The sequence below is a fragment of the Molossus molossus genome, unplaced genomic scaffold (genome assembly GCF_014108415.1).
Source record: "Molossus molossus isolate mMolMol1 unplaced genomic scaffold, mMolMol1.p scaffold_m16_p_2, whole genome shotgun sequence".
NCBI lineage: Eukaryota > Metazoa > Chordata > Mammalia > Chiroptera > Molossidae > Molossus > Molossus molossus.
This window is the reverse complement of record NW_023425355.1, coordinates 133,356,897-133,374,909: the sequence shown is the minus strand read 5'-3', so window position 1 is coordinate 133,374,909 and position 18,013 is coordinate 133,356,897. Positions and strand designations below refer to the sequence as shown.

General features: G+C 33.4%; 1 protein-coding gene across 6 annotated transcripts in view; it reads left to right on the top strand.

The window, feature by feature from the left end:
• Window positions 1-18,013, top strand: part of CNKSR2 (connector enhancer of kinase suppressor of Ras 2) — a 297,838-nt gene that overhangs the window by 104,262 nt on the left and 175,563 nt on the right. For all 6 annotated transcript variants that reach the window (XM_036270511.1, XM_036270512.1, XM_036270514.1 and 3 more), the window contains exon 5: window positions 13,936-13,977. In XM_036270511.1, coding sequence (XP_036126404.1) covers window positions 13,936-13,977 — 42 coding nt within the window. The remainder of the gene's footprint in view (window positions 1-13,935; window positions 13,978-18,013) is intronic.

Below are 18,013 nucleotides of genomic sequence, written 5' to 3'. Positions count from 1 at the left end.
TCTACTTGAACTTAACAACGTATTGCAGCTGATTGAATGCCGAAGCAGATATGAAAGTCACCAGATTTTAAATTTAGCTGCTATAACTCACTTTGATACTGATGATGACCTAAAAGAGAACTAAACCAAAAATACTCATTTTTCAAAGTTGATGAAATCCAGGTATATTATGATTATTACAGAAACAAAATTAGTCATTTAAACTTTAAAGCTTCTTCTTCCTATTCCTTCTCCTATTAATTCTTAAAACTCCAGGGAGATTAGGTAGGGGGAAACTAGTGGAAGCACCAGCCTCCCCTACAAAACAGGTGTATTGTGGAGGGGAGGGGAAAGAAATTACTGTGGAGAGGACCCGAGACTTAGAGGAGATTGTGGCTGGTTTTGGACCTAGAGAAGGTTCCCTAAGCCCCAGCCAGGTGGCTTGGTTGGTTGGAGCATTGTTCCATACACCAAAAAGGTTGAGATTTTGATGATTTCCATCGGGGCCCATACCTAGGTTGTGGGTTTGATCCCCGGTTGGGGTTCATATGGGAGGCAACCTATTGATGTTTCTCTCTCACATTGATGTTTCTCTCTCTCTCTCTCTCTAATCAATAAAACACATACTCAGTTGAGGATTTACAAAAAATGGTTCCAATTATTGTTCCAATCTGCTTCCCACCCTCCCCAAATAAATCCATGTATTCATTTCTGAGAATCATTTATAATGCTTTTGTTGTAGCTTAAAATGTCCAATTTTGATCTGTTACCAAATTTGGAATCCTGAGCCATAAAGAAATTTAGAATATGATGCTATTGGACTGCACAATACCAGAGTGGGAGTTATAAAAGTACATAAGGGAGAGGGGTGATGAAAAGGTTCCATTAGGTACCTTTTTTAGTTCTTGTTCTATAAATATTTTCTTGTGTATTTTGTTCCTATTTAAGTGCTAGCTCTAAAGTTTTTTAATGCCTTTTGAAATTTCTAGCCTAGTGTTTATTCAATAGTTATCAATACCATAACTATTAATTTCCCTTTTAGTATCTCACTGTTTTTCACAGCCCTCCTCACCCCATTAAGTACCTCACTAGGCTTCCTGTTTCTTCCCTTTTAAACTATCTACACAAATGTTCTTCAGCCTTGTCTCCCCAAAAGGATTCTGAACTTCTATGTGGAATGGAAACATATTCTGCTCTAGGCTTTTCTGTTCATCTTTGTAACCCCTCCCTCAAGCCATATCATCTGGGTAAACTTTAGTCCTTATGATATTTAAAGATTATTAGCAAAAAAAAAGAGCTTTATGAAATTTAATAAGTAGGACTGGTATCATTAATTTGAGACTCGCAAAGTACTTTTACAACATATCAGATTTATTCCTCACAATAATCAGGTGAGTTAGGTAGACCAAATGTCATTATCTCAATTCTATAAGTGAGTAAATAGAATTTCAGAGAGGGAAAGTAACATAATCAATAAATGACATGGCCAGGACTTAGATACAGGTACTTTGATGTGGTTTGTCACATTTTCTGCTCACTGCTCCTCACGTTTGGCTTCACTTTAGACTCAAGTAAAGAGCTTTTTAAAACACTGATATCTGGGCTGCACCCAAAACCTATTAAATTAGACTCTGCATTGGGGCTTGGGATCAGAGTTTTTTAAGTGATGCCTTACCTGGTTTTAGTATGGAGCCAAAGTTGATGATCACTGTGCTGTACACATACTTTACTGGTTTAGTATGAAATGAGTGTGAGATGACAAGAAAATACATGTGACCAAGAAGAGTGTTTCCCAAAGAGTGGTCCATGGACCATGATTAATCTGGGGAGGCTTGTTAAAAATACATATTCCCCATACTTCACTGTAGGCTGAATGAGAATGGTGGATCAGGAGGCTCAACTACTTATAAGTGTTACTAGTCCAGAGCCCTCACATTTACAAAGGAGACTGAAGTTTAGAATTTACAACTTTGGTTATTAGTTGTTTATAGTCTGTCTGTGCCATAAATGCACATCCAAAAGGATCAGACTTGTTCTTTGACACATCAAACATGTTGTTAATAAAAATGGTCATTGTGCATTTGTAGTAAGGGAAAAACCAGTGCTAGAAACTAATGTAGTTTTAACAGAGGGGCAGGAACTAGAGTTAGTAAAACAAGAAGGAATAATGATAATTTATGTGGTTTAACATATATTATGAATCATACTATGCTTTACATGTATTATGTCATTACAAAACTCTATGACATAGATTTTAATACCTACATAAGATGACAAGCCAAAGAAAATATAGAGTTACTAGTTATAGTCACTGATATTTGAAGGCATTTTTTTAACCTCTGCTGACAAAGTCAATTTTTAATAACTTAGGCCCCTTAAGTTGGTTCAGGATGACCACCAATATCACATAGGTAATTCAGATGGGCCCTAATACAAGTGAAATTGTGGATTGAAATTGTAATTAACAGAGGGAGGGTGAAGAACCAGTCATATTTAAATAATTAGGACAAGTAAGCATAAATTAGTTTTATAAAATGAGGCAAAAATTATTTATAAGTGCAAGATGGGAAAAGACTAGATTTGCATCAAGGTAGCAGAATGTATTCTGAAGTTGATTATGAATTACAATGCGTGAGGAGAGACACAGCACCTCTAAAAAGTAGCACTCATATTTCCCAAAATGAAGATATACAGCATGTACACTTCATGGAATAGTTATTGCATTAAACTCTGCATTGGGTAGGTCTTCATTTGCATGTGTGTTCTATTTTTTTATGCTTGTATTTGGTTGAGGATTGTATCAATTAAGGCAAGGTAGATTATACCGCAGTAACTAACAACCTGAAAATATCAGTGTCTTGTAATAACACTCATATTCAGTACTGATGCTTCATGTCCATCCTAGGTTACCATTGCTCTACTCCATATCCTCTTCACTTCTAAGCCCAAGAACAGCTTCTCTTTTTTGTGTAGACGTCTATCATGGCTATTATAAAATTTTATTAAATATTTTATCTTTATGCTTCTGGCTTTCAGCATTTCAAAGCCTAAAATTAGCTACTTACTTACTTTAAACAAATGTGCTCCTTTTTGACATAAAAAAGGAATTAAAGATGACCTCCCTTGCCATTCCCTAGGAGACACATCCTGAAGATCACTTCCATTGAAATTTAATAGAGAATTCATTGCTTCAAAAGACATCCATCCTGTTGAGAAAGGTGTTCGTATTCTAAAGCGAAGAAGTATGTCCATCACACACTTAGTTTTATTTTGTATGCTGTCAGACACTAAGACTACATTGGGGGGCACAGGGAGAATGCTCCAGAACAAACTCTTATTGAACATTGCTGGTCATCATGGCAGAAGGAAAAGACAGCATGGTGAAATATGCACTGCTTCTTAAAGTTTCTGCATGAAAATGAGACAGCACTTCTGCTCACATTTCATTGCACAAAGTAAATCACATATCCATGGCTGACTTTAGTGGCTCAAAGAAGTTTACTCTTACCTTTAAAAAAGGAAATGAATATTTAGAAATTATAATACCAATCTGCCACAGCCATGAATCCATTAAGAATTCTAGTATAGCATTACAGTGTAATTTTAAGGACAGCAATATTTATTTGACTATAAGGAAAGAGGCAATAAAATTATGTGGAAAAATTTTAATGTAATAAACCAACTTGGTAAAGATTAAATTTGAAGAACTTCTCACTCCCGGATGGTGTATTTGTACGTGTGTGTGTGTGTGTGTGTGTGTGTGTGTGTATCTTGGTATTTTAAGTATAATTTACTGGAATATGGGCAGTAGGTTTGGTGGGAGGGGGAAGACCTCTTGAATTTTTTCAGAGCCTAAAATTCTGCCTTATAGTCACTCAGTATTACTGCTAGGAAACCCTAAATGATACTGATTCTGTGTAATATTTCTTTTTAAGATATACCAAATTAAGCCTAGATTTAAGCTAGTACTATTATTTGAACAATTTACTGTTTATTAGGATTTAAGCAGCTTTTCATATGAATGGCACTTTTCAAATGTTTCTGTTACTGAGAAAAAATTGTTCCATTTTTATCCAAGATAAAACAATCTAAATAGATAAAAGGACAAAGATATATATGGGGTGAGGAATTTTTAACTACTATGTGGAATTTGTTTCAAATATAACAAAACTTACACTTATTTTTTGGCAGCCAAATGAATGATTTTGAATTGAAGAATTAATGTTTAATTTACATTTTTATTTATAATAGGTCATGTTATTTACTTTTCTTGAACTCTTGAGTTGAATTTTTCACAAGGGAAAATTGTCTCCCATCACTTAGACCCTAAAGGTTTTCTTTTTAAACTTTATTTTTCAATTACAGTTTACATTCAGTGTTATTTTGTATTAATTTTATGTGTACAGCATAGTGCTTAGATAATCATATACTTTACAGGTTTTCTTTCCCTTGTAATATATTAGATGGTCATTACAATAAGTAACTTGAATATCTGGAGAACAGCTGGAGAGGTTTCTTATTACAAAGAACTGTTAGCTTCATTGTATGAATAACATTCTGATATCTTTTACATAATATGAATCTTCATGCAGAGAAAGTTCCAATTGTTTTGTTGAAAATATCTGCTGAGCTCTGGCAGGTTTTGCTTCATGGTGAGAGCATCGGCCTGTGGACCAAAGGGTCACAGGTTCGATTCCCAGTCAAGAGCACATGCCTGGGTTGCAGGTTCAATCCCTGGCACTGCTCAGGGTTTTGCGGGAGGCAACCAATCCATGTGTCTCTCTCACATCTCTCTCTCTCCCCCTGTCCCCCTTTCCCTTTCTCCCTCTCTCCCTCTCCCTCTCCCTCTCTCCCCCCTTCCCTCCCCTCCACTCTATCTAAAAATCAGTGAAAAAATATCTTTGGGTGAGGATTAACCAAAAATATACATCTGCTGAAATCATATAGATTAAGTTTAAAAGCAAACTCACACTTAAAATGATTTTAAAACTGTGAAACTCAGTTTATTTTTGTACACAATATGAGTGTGAAGAAACTAAATGTACTTTACTAGTTTATTCAGAAATTAGAAATTTTGTTTTTAAAAAATATGGCTTTAAAAGTTTTATTTTTATACCTCATCTGTAAAACCAATGTAAAATGTTTATTATGGAATGTGAAAATAGAGAATGGAATTAGAAATCATAACGGATAAATTTAGATTATACTTCTGAGTATACATGGCATCTTGAGAAATTAAAGAGATAGTACTGCTTAATATAGAGTTTTTTTTTTCTCAGACTATTGACAATCTCTTGGGAGAGACTAACACTAACAGATAACTGATGGAAATATAAAATATGTACAGTTAGTTATCAGATAGGCTGTTCAAAACCATTTAGATCTCAACTTAAGACATACAGAATAAACAAATTTAGTTCATAATGGGGATTAGCTCACTGTCTCTTTAGGTCATAAAAACAAAACTATTAAAGTTATAGGGATCACAGTCTCACTCTAATGAGTTTTCTGGTCATCTGTACCTTGAATTGACATTTTTACTTTTTATCCCTTTTGATAGTTCAATCTTGAAAAGCCTCAGTGGTTTTGGATATGTTAGCCATTTGGATACTGAAATAAAGAATCAGACTCATTTCTGCCTGCACCCCCAAGTCTCTGCATGCTGAAAGATTAGTTTCTACACCCATTCAACTATTGGGACATAAATCTTTCATTTTCAAATGAAAGACTGGTGATTAGAGCCAAATGGGTGCTTTAGTTTAGATTGCTTTCTGAGGGGGAATTGGAATAGAATTCTGAACAGGAATGTGATGCAAGGTGTAGAATAATATGAATGACTTTGTTCACTACACAAAGACTACAGGCCATTAAGGTCATGTCCACCCATATACTCATCCAAATTCATTATGTATTTCTCATTTTATGTTGCAAGTCATAACCTTATTTAACCTAACTAAAATATTAGCTTATTCTTTTTTTAAAAAATGTTTATTTAAAAATATCGATAGATACCATGAACCTCAGTCTTCTTATTCCCGAAACAACAGCTGGACCACTAACAAGTTTGTGGTCATCAAACCAGTCAAAATGGTGAAGGACTTGCAAAGGAAGTCTTTATGTGGTGATTCTAACTCAATTTGTTTGCCAAGAACATTTATATATCTGAATTTAGAGTTAAACAATGGCATTTTGATTTCATATTCAAGAAGAATGCTGATGCCTGTCCATTCACCATAAATGATCTTTGCACTCAGAATCCTCAGACAGCTTTTGGTCTTTGATGAATATAAATTTAGTTTGGACTGTTACCTTCCATCCATTGCAAATGTTTTATCCCCGGTACTGCTTTCTCCATGCCCACAAAGCTATGCAATGGGTACTATGAGTATCTTTTTATGGCTCTTTTCCATATATTATCCTTCCAGAGAGAATTGGTTTTCATTATACTGTGCTGCTACTATAGATGTCATAATATACTGGAATCTGCTCTTTGCTGACAGAAAAAAAAAAATGAAGCATCTAGTTAATAACTGAGAGCAAAAATCCTTTGTTTTCTTCCCAGATATTGCTTTTAATGTTATTTGTTTGAAATGCTTGTTAAATGTCTTCTGTTTTGTAACTGTTGGATAGACTCTAGTATATTTCTCTAGACCTGTGCTGCTGTCTAACATAGTAACTAGTAGCTGCATGTGGCAATTGAAATGTAAATTTAAGTTAATTAAAATTAAATAAAATTACAAATTATATCTTCTTTGCACTAGCCACATTTTAAGGGCTCAATACCCACATATGTCTAATGACTATCCAATTAGGCAGCACAGAAATAGAGCATATTATTGTAATTCTATTATTGCTAAAAGTCTTATTAGATATATCTCTGAAACACCACTTCCTCCATTTACTCCTGGCTTCCTCCATTTGGCTCCTGAACACAAGCATTATCTGAGCTTCTGTCCTCAGCAACACATATTCTTTTTTGATGAATGTGCTCTTGTTTTTCTTGTACCTTTAACTGTTACTTCAATGTAAACATCTCCCAGGTCTGGTTCTATTTTAGATACAATTCAGCTTTTTTAGCTGCATGCTGGACAGCTTTGTGCAATATGTTCTGTTTCTCAGCTACTTCTAATTTCACATTCCCAACACTATTTTATTCTTTCCAAATCTTCTCTTCCTACTATCTCTACTATATCAATAATCCACTTGCTGAACCTTGACTACCTGGAGTAATATTTAACTTTTTCCTCCCTGTGATTCTCTTTACCTAATGAATAAGTCACCCACTTCTGTCATTCCTGGCTACATGTATGTCATCCACCCCTTCTCATCTCCACTTCCACCTTCATAACCTCAGTTCAAGCCCTGATTACATACCCATTTTCTATTGAAAGAATATTCTGACTGACCACCTTGCCTCCAGTTTTTCTCCCTTCCAAATTCACAATTTCTTCTTCATCATTTTCATAAAACATACATTTGATCACATACTTCCCATATTCAAGCATCTGTGAGCATTCCCTTGTATCAGAGTAAAGTGCACATTGCTTCATCTTGTTTTGAGATGAAATGTCTACATTGACATGTTTTGGAACATAACACAGCTTTGCTGAGATTCCCTATCTAAGACATGGCATCAAAGTTACTCTTGTAACTAAAGGAAAAGAAAAAGAAGAAAGGAACCATGAGAAAAGTTAACCAGAGATGACTTTGGGAATTGTTAGCTAGACCAAAGAGTTTGAACTCCACTCCCACCCCACCCTCCAAAATACAGTCACCATTCACATTTCTGTTACACACCAACCATGGCACTAGGTGAGCTACACTGACTTTAACCCCTCACAAAAATTCACAAGAAATTTTTAATTGACTGAGATAAAGTTTTGCTACTATTGAAAAGGGGCTTACAAATAGATTGTTACAGAAAAATAAAAATTTTATTCACTTTAAAACAAACAAAAATGTCTCCAGATTAGCATTGGTAGCTCGCACAAAATGGCTCCACATTATTTTCTAGGCTTTGTTTCCCACTACATTCACCCCACTTAACTTATGCTCTAGCCAAGTCATCTCCTTACCCTTTTTAAAAATATTTTTTTTCTTTATTGATTTTAGAGAGAGAGCTAGGCAGAGGGAGAGAGAGATAGAAACATCGGTGAGAGAGAACATCTACCGGCTGCCTCCTGCATGGCCCCCACTGGGGATTGGGCCAACAACCTGGACATGTGCCCTGATTTGGAATCGAACCAGCGACCTCTGGGTGCATGGGTCAACGCTCAACCACTGAGTCACACCGGCTGGGCTTATCTCCTTACTTTTAATTATGCCTTTGTCCATGTGTTTGCACAGTCTAAAATGGTCTGGAACATGGGCCCTCAATTTCCTGATTTAAAAGCTATTTAATGCCAGCTAAAATATCATCTCTTCCATAAGGTCATTCCAGAGTTAACAGGTCAGAATTTATCTCCATTTTTATGGGATATTCTGTTAGCATTTATCTTGTCTACCTTGTATTATTAGTTGAATGTTTTCTCTTTCACTAAATAATGAAATCATGATGTCCAAGGGCTAAGTTTAATTTATATTTAATCACCCAGTAGTGCCTGACAGTGAATTGCATTTAGAAGATGCCAAAAAAACCTTTCTGGTAAATGAAATTGTGACTTGAGTGAATAGATGGATAGATGAATGAATGAATGAATGAATGAATGAATGAATGAATGAATGTAACACTGACTCATTACCATATGAAGATATGTTGAAAGCTTACTAATTGAACATGTGAAGTATTCTGTATGAAGATACCATTATCAAAGGTTTGAATAGGTGAATCATTTAAATATTACTTGTAAGTAAAACAATATTTTTATATTATTTATACAACTGTACTATAATATATATATGTATATATATATACACTAAAAAGAAACAGATGAAAATTATATAGCATTTATAAACTTTCATGAAACATAATTGCATATTAATTGTATATTGCATTAGAGACACACATTGTTTCACTTCACTATACATTCAATGTTAATAACCTGTATACTGTTTTATGAACATTTTATACACACACACATACACAGAGTTGAGAAGTAATGACCCCCAGATTAAACCTGTTGTCCAAGTATGGAGCATCACTGGTAACATATAGGATGGAAATTTTTCTATGTATTCTCCTCAGTATAGCAATTGCATCATTGTTTTACAGAAAAGATATCTGATTATGATCCTTTGTGGGTGTAGAGCTCATCTGTGGGAGAGTTTTCTGTACATGCTTACTTTTCTAAGAAAGTGATCAAATTTGAAGACACACTCGTCATTTTTATGAGCATTGCCTTATTAGGAATTTGGTGCATTTAAATGTACATCACATGGTTTGTAGAAGCATTATATAGAAAGGTAAAGAGGAATGCAAGTGTTACTTTGCATGTACAGTGAAAGACAGCGTGAGCTACTGAAGAGAACTCCAGGGAGTATATAGTGGCGTAGCTCTAAATCCAATTTTAAAAATCTAAATTTAATCCTAACCTAAAAATAACTAGAACGTCAGATGTGTACCTTTCCATATTGTGAATACGTTCATAAAATATAGATTTCTTCATATCCGGTGCTATTTTCTTTTTAGAACTTGGGGTATGATCTTTTGGGGAAAGATTTGGCCATAAATATTAATAAAACCCACGCTTGAAAAACAAATATTTTAAAATTGCATTTTGATAGAAATAAAATAACTTCCTAATAAGATGAATCCCCTGAAGTACCTACAGCTATTTTAATATTTAGTATGATAAAATGAACTCCATAAAATTATAGCTTCCTTAAATAGAATATAGTCATTTTGTTTCTGTTCTCCTTCTTAATACAAAGTAGCAGTTTAATATGCACTTTTTATAGTTCTGTTTTGTTGTTTTGTTTTTATTATGTTATATCCTGCCCTTTGTGAAAGCCTGTGGCTTTCAATAATGAACAAAGCAATTTGATTGAAGAAAAGTAGAGATAAAATCAAGTAGAAGTAGTTATTCAAAATAGTAAGCTATTAAAGAAAGGGAAGTTTACTAGAAAGGAAAAAAATAAAAAGTTGGGGGAATGTGTAATCAAAACACATAGCTCTGAGGGAAGGAGCTCAGAGCTATTTAGGGTGAACCATCAGATACTATTATTAATTTTATTTACTGTTTTATGGATTCTATATATTTGATTGTTCTTGGTTTGATTTGGTTTGGCATTCTTCTATACCATGATGTCCTATAAAATAGATTAAGTATTTCTCAAAATACTATCTTTATCAAAGTCATCTTGGGGACCTCCATTGTGAATCTACTAAATCTGTATTTCTGGGGATGAACCTGGGAATTTGCATTTAACCCACTCCTCAAGTGATACTTACATACATACAGAACTAAACTCTGAAAATATCTGCATTATCTGTGCTTGAGTGTAATCCCATTACTTTTGTAATAATGCTTTTTTTTTTGCCTAAATGCTTACTTTTTCAGGACCCAATTAAAAGTCAACTTTCTTTATTTATTTTTTTAAAGACAGTTGTTTCCTCCTCTGTAACCCTAGCCCTATGATCCTGCCTTTATTATAGTAATTTTGAGTATCCCAAAAGTCTTAGTGCAGATTTAAGTTTTAGTAATTTCCCATGTATAAATATGCTACAAAAATCATTTGAAAATTAAATTATTTCAAATTTTAATTTAGTTTTATTTACTTCAAATAGTAAGTTTTAATTTTAGCATTTGTATGTGAGATTTTTGTGGTCTTTTTTTCTTTTTATTAAAATTATTGGGGTGACAAAGGTTATGTGACAGTTTTTTAGACCTATGGAAAAACAGCCACGTCAGTCACCTGGTGTATCTTCCTTAGACTTTGTTATGGGGTCATGTCAAAATTGCCAAGTATGCATTTAGTACTTCATTCTTTGAGTAATTGTAAGGTTAGGATTACAAATGTAGTCCTTTTAGTCATCGAGGACCAGAGCTAATGAAAGTTTTTGCAAAGTTTGAAATTTGACTTGAGCACAACACAGTGGTAATGTTAAATTTTAATAATTGACCTTTCACATCTTGATCTGTGTAATTTTGTGATATTTATACACCTAAAGTTATTGAAACTTAAAACTGCATGAATACTGTGGAATTCTATGTATTTTATTTATTTGTGTGTATGCCTATTCCTTAAACTTCACTTCCCTAAGTCAGGAGTCATATTTTATTGATTTTTGTATCCTTAGCACAGTTGATATTTGTTGAATTAAGAAGAAAAGTACATGTATTATATGTTGTCCAATTCATTCAATATGTTCACCATTATTAAACTATTACTAAATATATTTGGGTATATTTAGTGTATTTAAAATTTTGCATCAGACATGTTTATATATTTAATATTTAATAACATTTACTGTTTTATCCATTGCATTTATTATCCTTTTAGATGCTCAAATTGCTCCATATTTGGCCAGTGAGAACCTCTTCATGTTGACTTCTCAGTCCTATTGACACTATCCTCATTGTCTTTAATAATAACTTTCTATCTTGTGTCACAATATAATCCAAGCTCATCTTCTACATTTCCTATCCCAGATCAGATTCAGCCATTTTCCAAGAAGGCCTGGGAAATGGCATTTGAAGACCACTAACTGTGGGGAGTTTATTTATTACTAGGTTAATCATTGTTTCTATGCCTTTTCAGTGAGCAAAGTTAAGAAAAACAGACATACATATATGCATATTTAAGACATAAAGAGACTCTAGGGTTTTTACTTCTTATATACGTACATTTTTTCTTCCATGCTAAAATCATTTATCAGTGACACCAAGAGTAATAGAATGATAGTACACATAATTGTTCAATTGCTTCATCCTATAAAACACAGGTTTTAACAAAAACAGTAATAGAATAACAACACTACTACCAACAAACAGTATGGTTGCTAAAAATAGATTTTGTTGCACAGTTCTTTTTGTTATATTACACTAGGGGTGTGCAAGTAGAGTATTATAAAGAGCCTTGAGATATTATGTATGATTATTATGTCACTAGCAGGGTATACATTTAGATCATATTTAGTTTTTCCTTGAGGAGAATCCATTTGAAGTTTGAACATTTAATCATATTCTCTGATTCTAGGAAGGTAGGTAAATAATGAAACCTGCATCGATTACAGCTGAAGCAAGCTGTAGAGACAGCACAGGGAAACTGGGTGACTGCCCAGTTTTTCTCAAATCATCTCTTTCCAATGTAGTTGTGTTCAAAGTTAATTTTGTAAACTTGGACCCTTCAAATTCAGATGAGAGTACAAACACACTTTCCAAATATAAATGTTTTATCTATACCATGGCTCCTCTGTACATAATTCATACTTAATTATTAAGAGTTGACTTTAGGTAAGTATATAGACATATAGATATGACTGTATTTGTAACAAACTTATCCTTTGGCACAGGAGCCCTTCAGAATAGCAAAGCCCAATCCTTAAATATTTCTATTAGTTTGCGAAATGAATCAGACCTAAATTTAGCTTTAAAAATTCTGCCCCTGCACATACCTCGGTTGCAGTTCAGTCCCCAGCCCTAGACCTTGTGCAGGAAGCAACCAACCCATGTCTCTCTCTCTCTTTCTCACACTCTCCCTCTCTCCCTCCCTCCCACTCTATCTGAAGATAAATGGAAAAATATCCTCAGGTGAGGATTTAAAAAAAATTATGCCCTGATAAGAATATGTACACATTCTGACAAGGTATTGTGGTGAAGTGACATTATGAAAAATTATACTGAACCAGATTCCTTTTTGTTAAAATTAAGTTCAGGTTAAAGGGAAAAAAAAGGGAAAGGATTATTATTCCTTGAAAGATGCAGTACTGTAGAATGTGGATATTTTTCAAAATTAGATAGCCAAATAATTAATTTACTTTATATTTTGAAATAAAGATGATTATTTTTCTTAATCCTCACCCAAGGATATTTTTCCATTTATCATCAGATTGAGTGGGAGGAAGGGAGGGAGGGAGAGAGAGGGAGAGAGAGATTGATGTGAGAGAGACACATAAAGATGTTTACTTTAAAATAAAGATACAGAAAAACAATAATGCATAGTTAAAATATAGTTATCATTTACTGTATGCCAGATACAGTGCTAAAGTCATTTATCTCATTTTCTCATTTAATCCTCACAACACCCTGACTAGGTTTCTACTAATATCATGTCCATTTCATAAATTCCTTGAGAAAATTGAACTATAGAAATGAGAAGTTTTTAAGCAGAAACTTTATTGTAAATGTAGCAATTGTAGGTGAAAAAGACAATGGTGATTTTTAAAAATAATTTTAGGACTCAAATTCAGTAGTAGCATGTATCAATTTTTGATGCATAATATAAAGTATATTTCATATCTTACATTAGTTGCAAACATAAAAGTTTTGAGATTTTGATATGACTATTCAAATAAATATTAGTGTTTTTCTTAATGATCCAATCTATAATAAATTAGTATTTAGAATGTAAATATTTCAAAAAATACATTTATCATATGTGAAAGTTTAGAGAGAAAAATGTTACAATAATTTTTGAATGTTTTTATATCAATTTAATATAAATTGTCATTTTATGTGTTCAAAATTAATTAAATTAGAAATAACTGGAACAACAAGTCGATGTCTCTCTCTCTCTCTCTCTCTCTCTCTCAAATCAATCAACCAATAAATAAATAAAAGTAAGCTAAATAAAAGAAAATACATTTGAGCAAAAATGAGAATATCTCTGTAACTGACCATTGGAGCTAACCACTATGAGTATGTTGTTGTATGACATTCAGATTTTTTTCCCATTATTTGCTCCTTTTGCTTGAATTGTCAGAACTTTTTCAAATTTTAGTACAGTTCATAAGAAAGTCTTTTAAGATGAATGCTTGATTTTTCTCAAAACTAATGTCTATGTTTATTTTTTTAGGATTGTACTGTATATGAAACAGAGAATAAAATTCTTCATGTGGTAAGTATACTGAATTTATTTTCATCTTCATTAGAAAACATTTCTTTGTTTAACTAGTAAGTAATAAAAAGCTATATCTAGAAAAAAGTGAGCTCTATATATTTCATAGGAAAAGTACAAAAGAATCAAAACATAGATTATATTCTTTATAATCATTTTATATCTTGTTAGAAAAATATGATACAATATTTTAAGATTGTAGGATATAGGCCCTGGCCGGTTTGGCTCAGCGGTTAGAGCTTCGGCCTGCGGTACAGAGAGACCCGGGTTCGGTTCCCGCTAAGGGCATGTACCTCGGTTGCAGTATGTCCCCGTCGTGCGGGTGGCAGCCACTCGATGTGTCCTTTCACATCGATGTTTCTCTCTCTCTCTCTTCCTCTCTCTCCCTCCCACTCTATCTGAACAAAAAATGGAAAAATGTCCTCGGGTGAGGATAAAAATAAATAAAATAAAGTAAAAAAAGATTGTAGGATATAGAGGGGTTGGAATATAGTAAAATAAAGAATCTAGAGAAAAGAGAACTTGAAATCAGAATTTTTCATGGTTGATTTCTGACAACAGATCAAAGAAAAATATTTGGTTGTAAAACAGACGTAATTTGCCTCTAACATCATTTGTATGAAATAACTCACAAAATAAACTGTCTTTGCTCTGATTCTATACTCACCAAACAAGATTTCAACATTTAATTTGACAATATTTGTTGAACCAATTAATGACTTTGCAGGTGTTTTATTACTAGAAATGGAGTATGAGTACATTGTACTTTGCAGAAAGGCATATTTTTTCTTGTTAATGAACATTTCGCTACTTTTGTTTGTATATCCATTTTTTGGTTGATGCTCATCTGCCCTAATAACTTCTTCACCTCTGTTAGAAACAAGTGAAAACATACATAATAACAATGAAGAAGTTTAGAAATGAAAGCAATATATTTGCTTTGGCAATTTTGCATTCCAGATAGTGAGAATTTAAATATCCTGTCTGATGATGATTGAGACAGTGGATGGCATTAACCAATCAATTCAGCTCAAAAAGCACTTGTATTTTCATTCCACTTCCCTTCTTAGCTTTTTTATATAATGATGGCCCAACCTTCATTAGAAGTTTGTATACTTTTGTGTTACTGTTCTCACAGTAAAATTATTTTTTTAATTAATAACATAGTATATTATACCACTTGGGATATGAAGCTGGAATTTTAACTGCTGTTGTGTTTAAAACACTCTATCTTCATGTTGAAACACACATTTGCATTTTTATCTATATATACATTATATACATATGTGTGTATATAATCAATCATCTATTAAATGCAGAAAAAAATACTTCATTTAAAATAAAACTTTCAAAAAATATCCTTCCATATTTCCTGTAGTGTAAAATAAATCACTTGGAGTCTTAAAAACTGTGTCTGATTCCTAGTCTATTACTTTGTATCTCAGTAGCCTTAGTCAAGTGATTATTTTTGAGATATTGTCCTTTTCTTAAGGTAAATTTTAACAATTTTAATTTTTTTTTACTTTTTGTTGAGATATAATGACATATAACATTATATTAGTTTCAGTTGTACAACATAATTTTTCAAAATTTGTAAGAGACTTTGTTCTTAATATGTAAAATGAGGATATTAATATCTTCTAAGTACAATTGTTTATCACTTTTTAGTATTTATTTGATTATTTTTATTTCTTTTTACTTCTTTATATGCACCAGAACATAAAAAGCCCGAGTTTTAATTTAGAATCAAATTGCAAGTTAATACGAACATTCTCCTTATTACTGCGGTACTTGAATATGTGCACTCATACAACTGAGTAGATATTACATTAGCTTGAGATATGCACTGGAATATCATCTGAGCATCAACTGTCTCATCCCAGACCCAATACCTGTATCTTTATTTTGTCTGGAGAGGAGGAGAGGCACTTGTCAAGAGGAAGGAGAACTAACCATTTAGGAAAGTCAGTTATAGCCTAGGAATTCCACAGGCAACAAAGACATCAAAGTACTCTTCAACACCTGGGCAAGCTGAGCTAGCTTGGAACAGTTGTGAGGTGTATCTTTTTCTGAAATAGATCTCTAGTTAAGGATGAGTAAACAAAAACAATGGGAAAGAACAGAGGAAGTATTTTCTCATATGTTAGATGAAAATCCTTCCCCATGAAGTAAGTTTATTAATAACACCTATTTAATATTCTCAGTCAGAATCAAAAGAACATTGTTTGTATTAAAATAGAATACCATACTATAAAGAAGGTAAGGCCACTATAAACTGAGCATAAAATTAACTAAGAAAACAGTCTCTAAATCTAAGAACATGGAATAGAAATTAAACCCTACTGAAAACAGTAAGAAGCAAACTGGATATTGCAGAAAATTGAAACAATGAGACACAAGATAAAATTAGTGCTACTTAGATATTTAGTAAATTAATAAAAAGCAAAATATGAGAGAAGATTATAGCTATAGAGGATCGATTAAAGTTAATCCATTTTCTTTTTTTATTGTTGAAAGTATTACAGATGTCCCCTTTTTGTCCCCACATTGACTTCCTCCTCACTGCTCCCACCCCCTACCCCCCCACCTACACCACACTATTGTCTGTGTCCATTGGTTATGAATGTATGCATAAAAGTTCTTTGGTTAACAGAACTTATATGCATGTATGCATGAACAATGGACATGGACAACAAAGCTGGTGACAGAGCGGGGAGGGAATGGGAGGGGAGGAATCAGTGGGGGATAAAGGAGAAACATCTGTAACAAAAATAAATTAATTAATTAAATTTAAAAAAAAGTTCTTTGGTTAAACTCTTCCCGCCACCTTCTTCCTTTCTTCTGAGATCTGTCAGTCTGTTCCATGCTTCCATGTCTCTGGATATATTTTTTTTCATCAGTTTATTGTGTTCATTAGATTCTACATATAAATGAGATCATGTGATACTTGTCTTTCTCTGACTGGCTTATTTTGCTTAGCATAGTATTCTCCAGGTCCCTCCATGCTGTCTCAAAGGGTAAGAGATCCTTCTTTTTTACAGCTGTGTGGTATTCCATTGTGTAAATGTACCACAGTTCTTTTATCCATTCATCTACTAATGGACACGGGCTGTTTCCAGATCCTAGCTATTGTAAATAGCACTGCTGTGAACATAAGAGTTAACCCACTTTCAAATCATTATTTTCTAAGAAAGAAAGCAATAGGAAACAATGATAGAATGATTTAGGGATGGAAATTGTGAATACTCGACAAAGTCAGAAAATGTATTAGAAAGATATTTTAAATAACATTTTACAGTTTCTATGGTAAGAAGAAACTCTATATTCATTCAACCGATGGGAAAAAGAAATGAGAGGTTTTAACTTCAAAGAAACAAAAACTAGATTGTATTCATATATCTACTCTGAAACTATAACTGCCAGAAGAAAATGGAACAAAACCCATAAACCTTTGAAGAAAAGCAATGACCAAAAATGTTTATATCTAACTAAATTATTCATGTGTAAAAGCAACAGGAAGGTATTTTTAGATCAGTACAGTCATTAAGTACCCTTTTGAAAAATGTATTTGAATAAGTTTACCTTTAAATTAAGTACAAGTTGAATTCCAGAATAGGAAAATTATGGTAGCAAAGGACTGGAAGTAAAATACAACCTGATGAGATGGTGTCTTAGTTCATTCACAGTGCTATAACAAAAATACCATAGCTGAGTGGCTTAAATAACAAGCATTCCTTACAGTTCTGGAGACTGGGCAATCCAAAATAGGGGCACCAGCACATTTGGTGTCTAGTGAGGGCCTGTTTCCTGGTTCATAGGTGATCCCCACATGGTAGAAGGAGCTAGGGAGCTCTCTTTAATGAAGACACTAGCCCAATTCAAGAGGGCTCCACCCTCATGACCTAATCACCACTCAAAGACTCCACTTTCAAATACTAACATATCTGGGATTAGGTTTCAGCATATGAATTGGGCAGGAGTGGGGGTGGGGGTGGGTCTACACAAACATTGAGCCTATAACAGATGTTAAGGAATA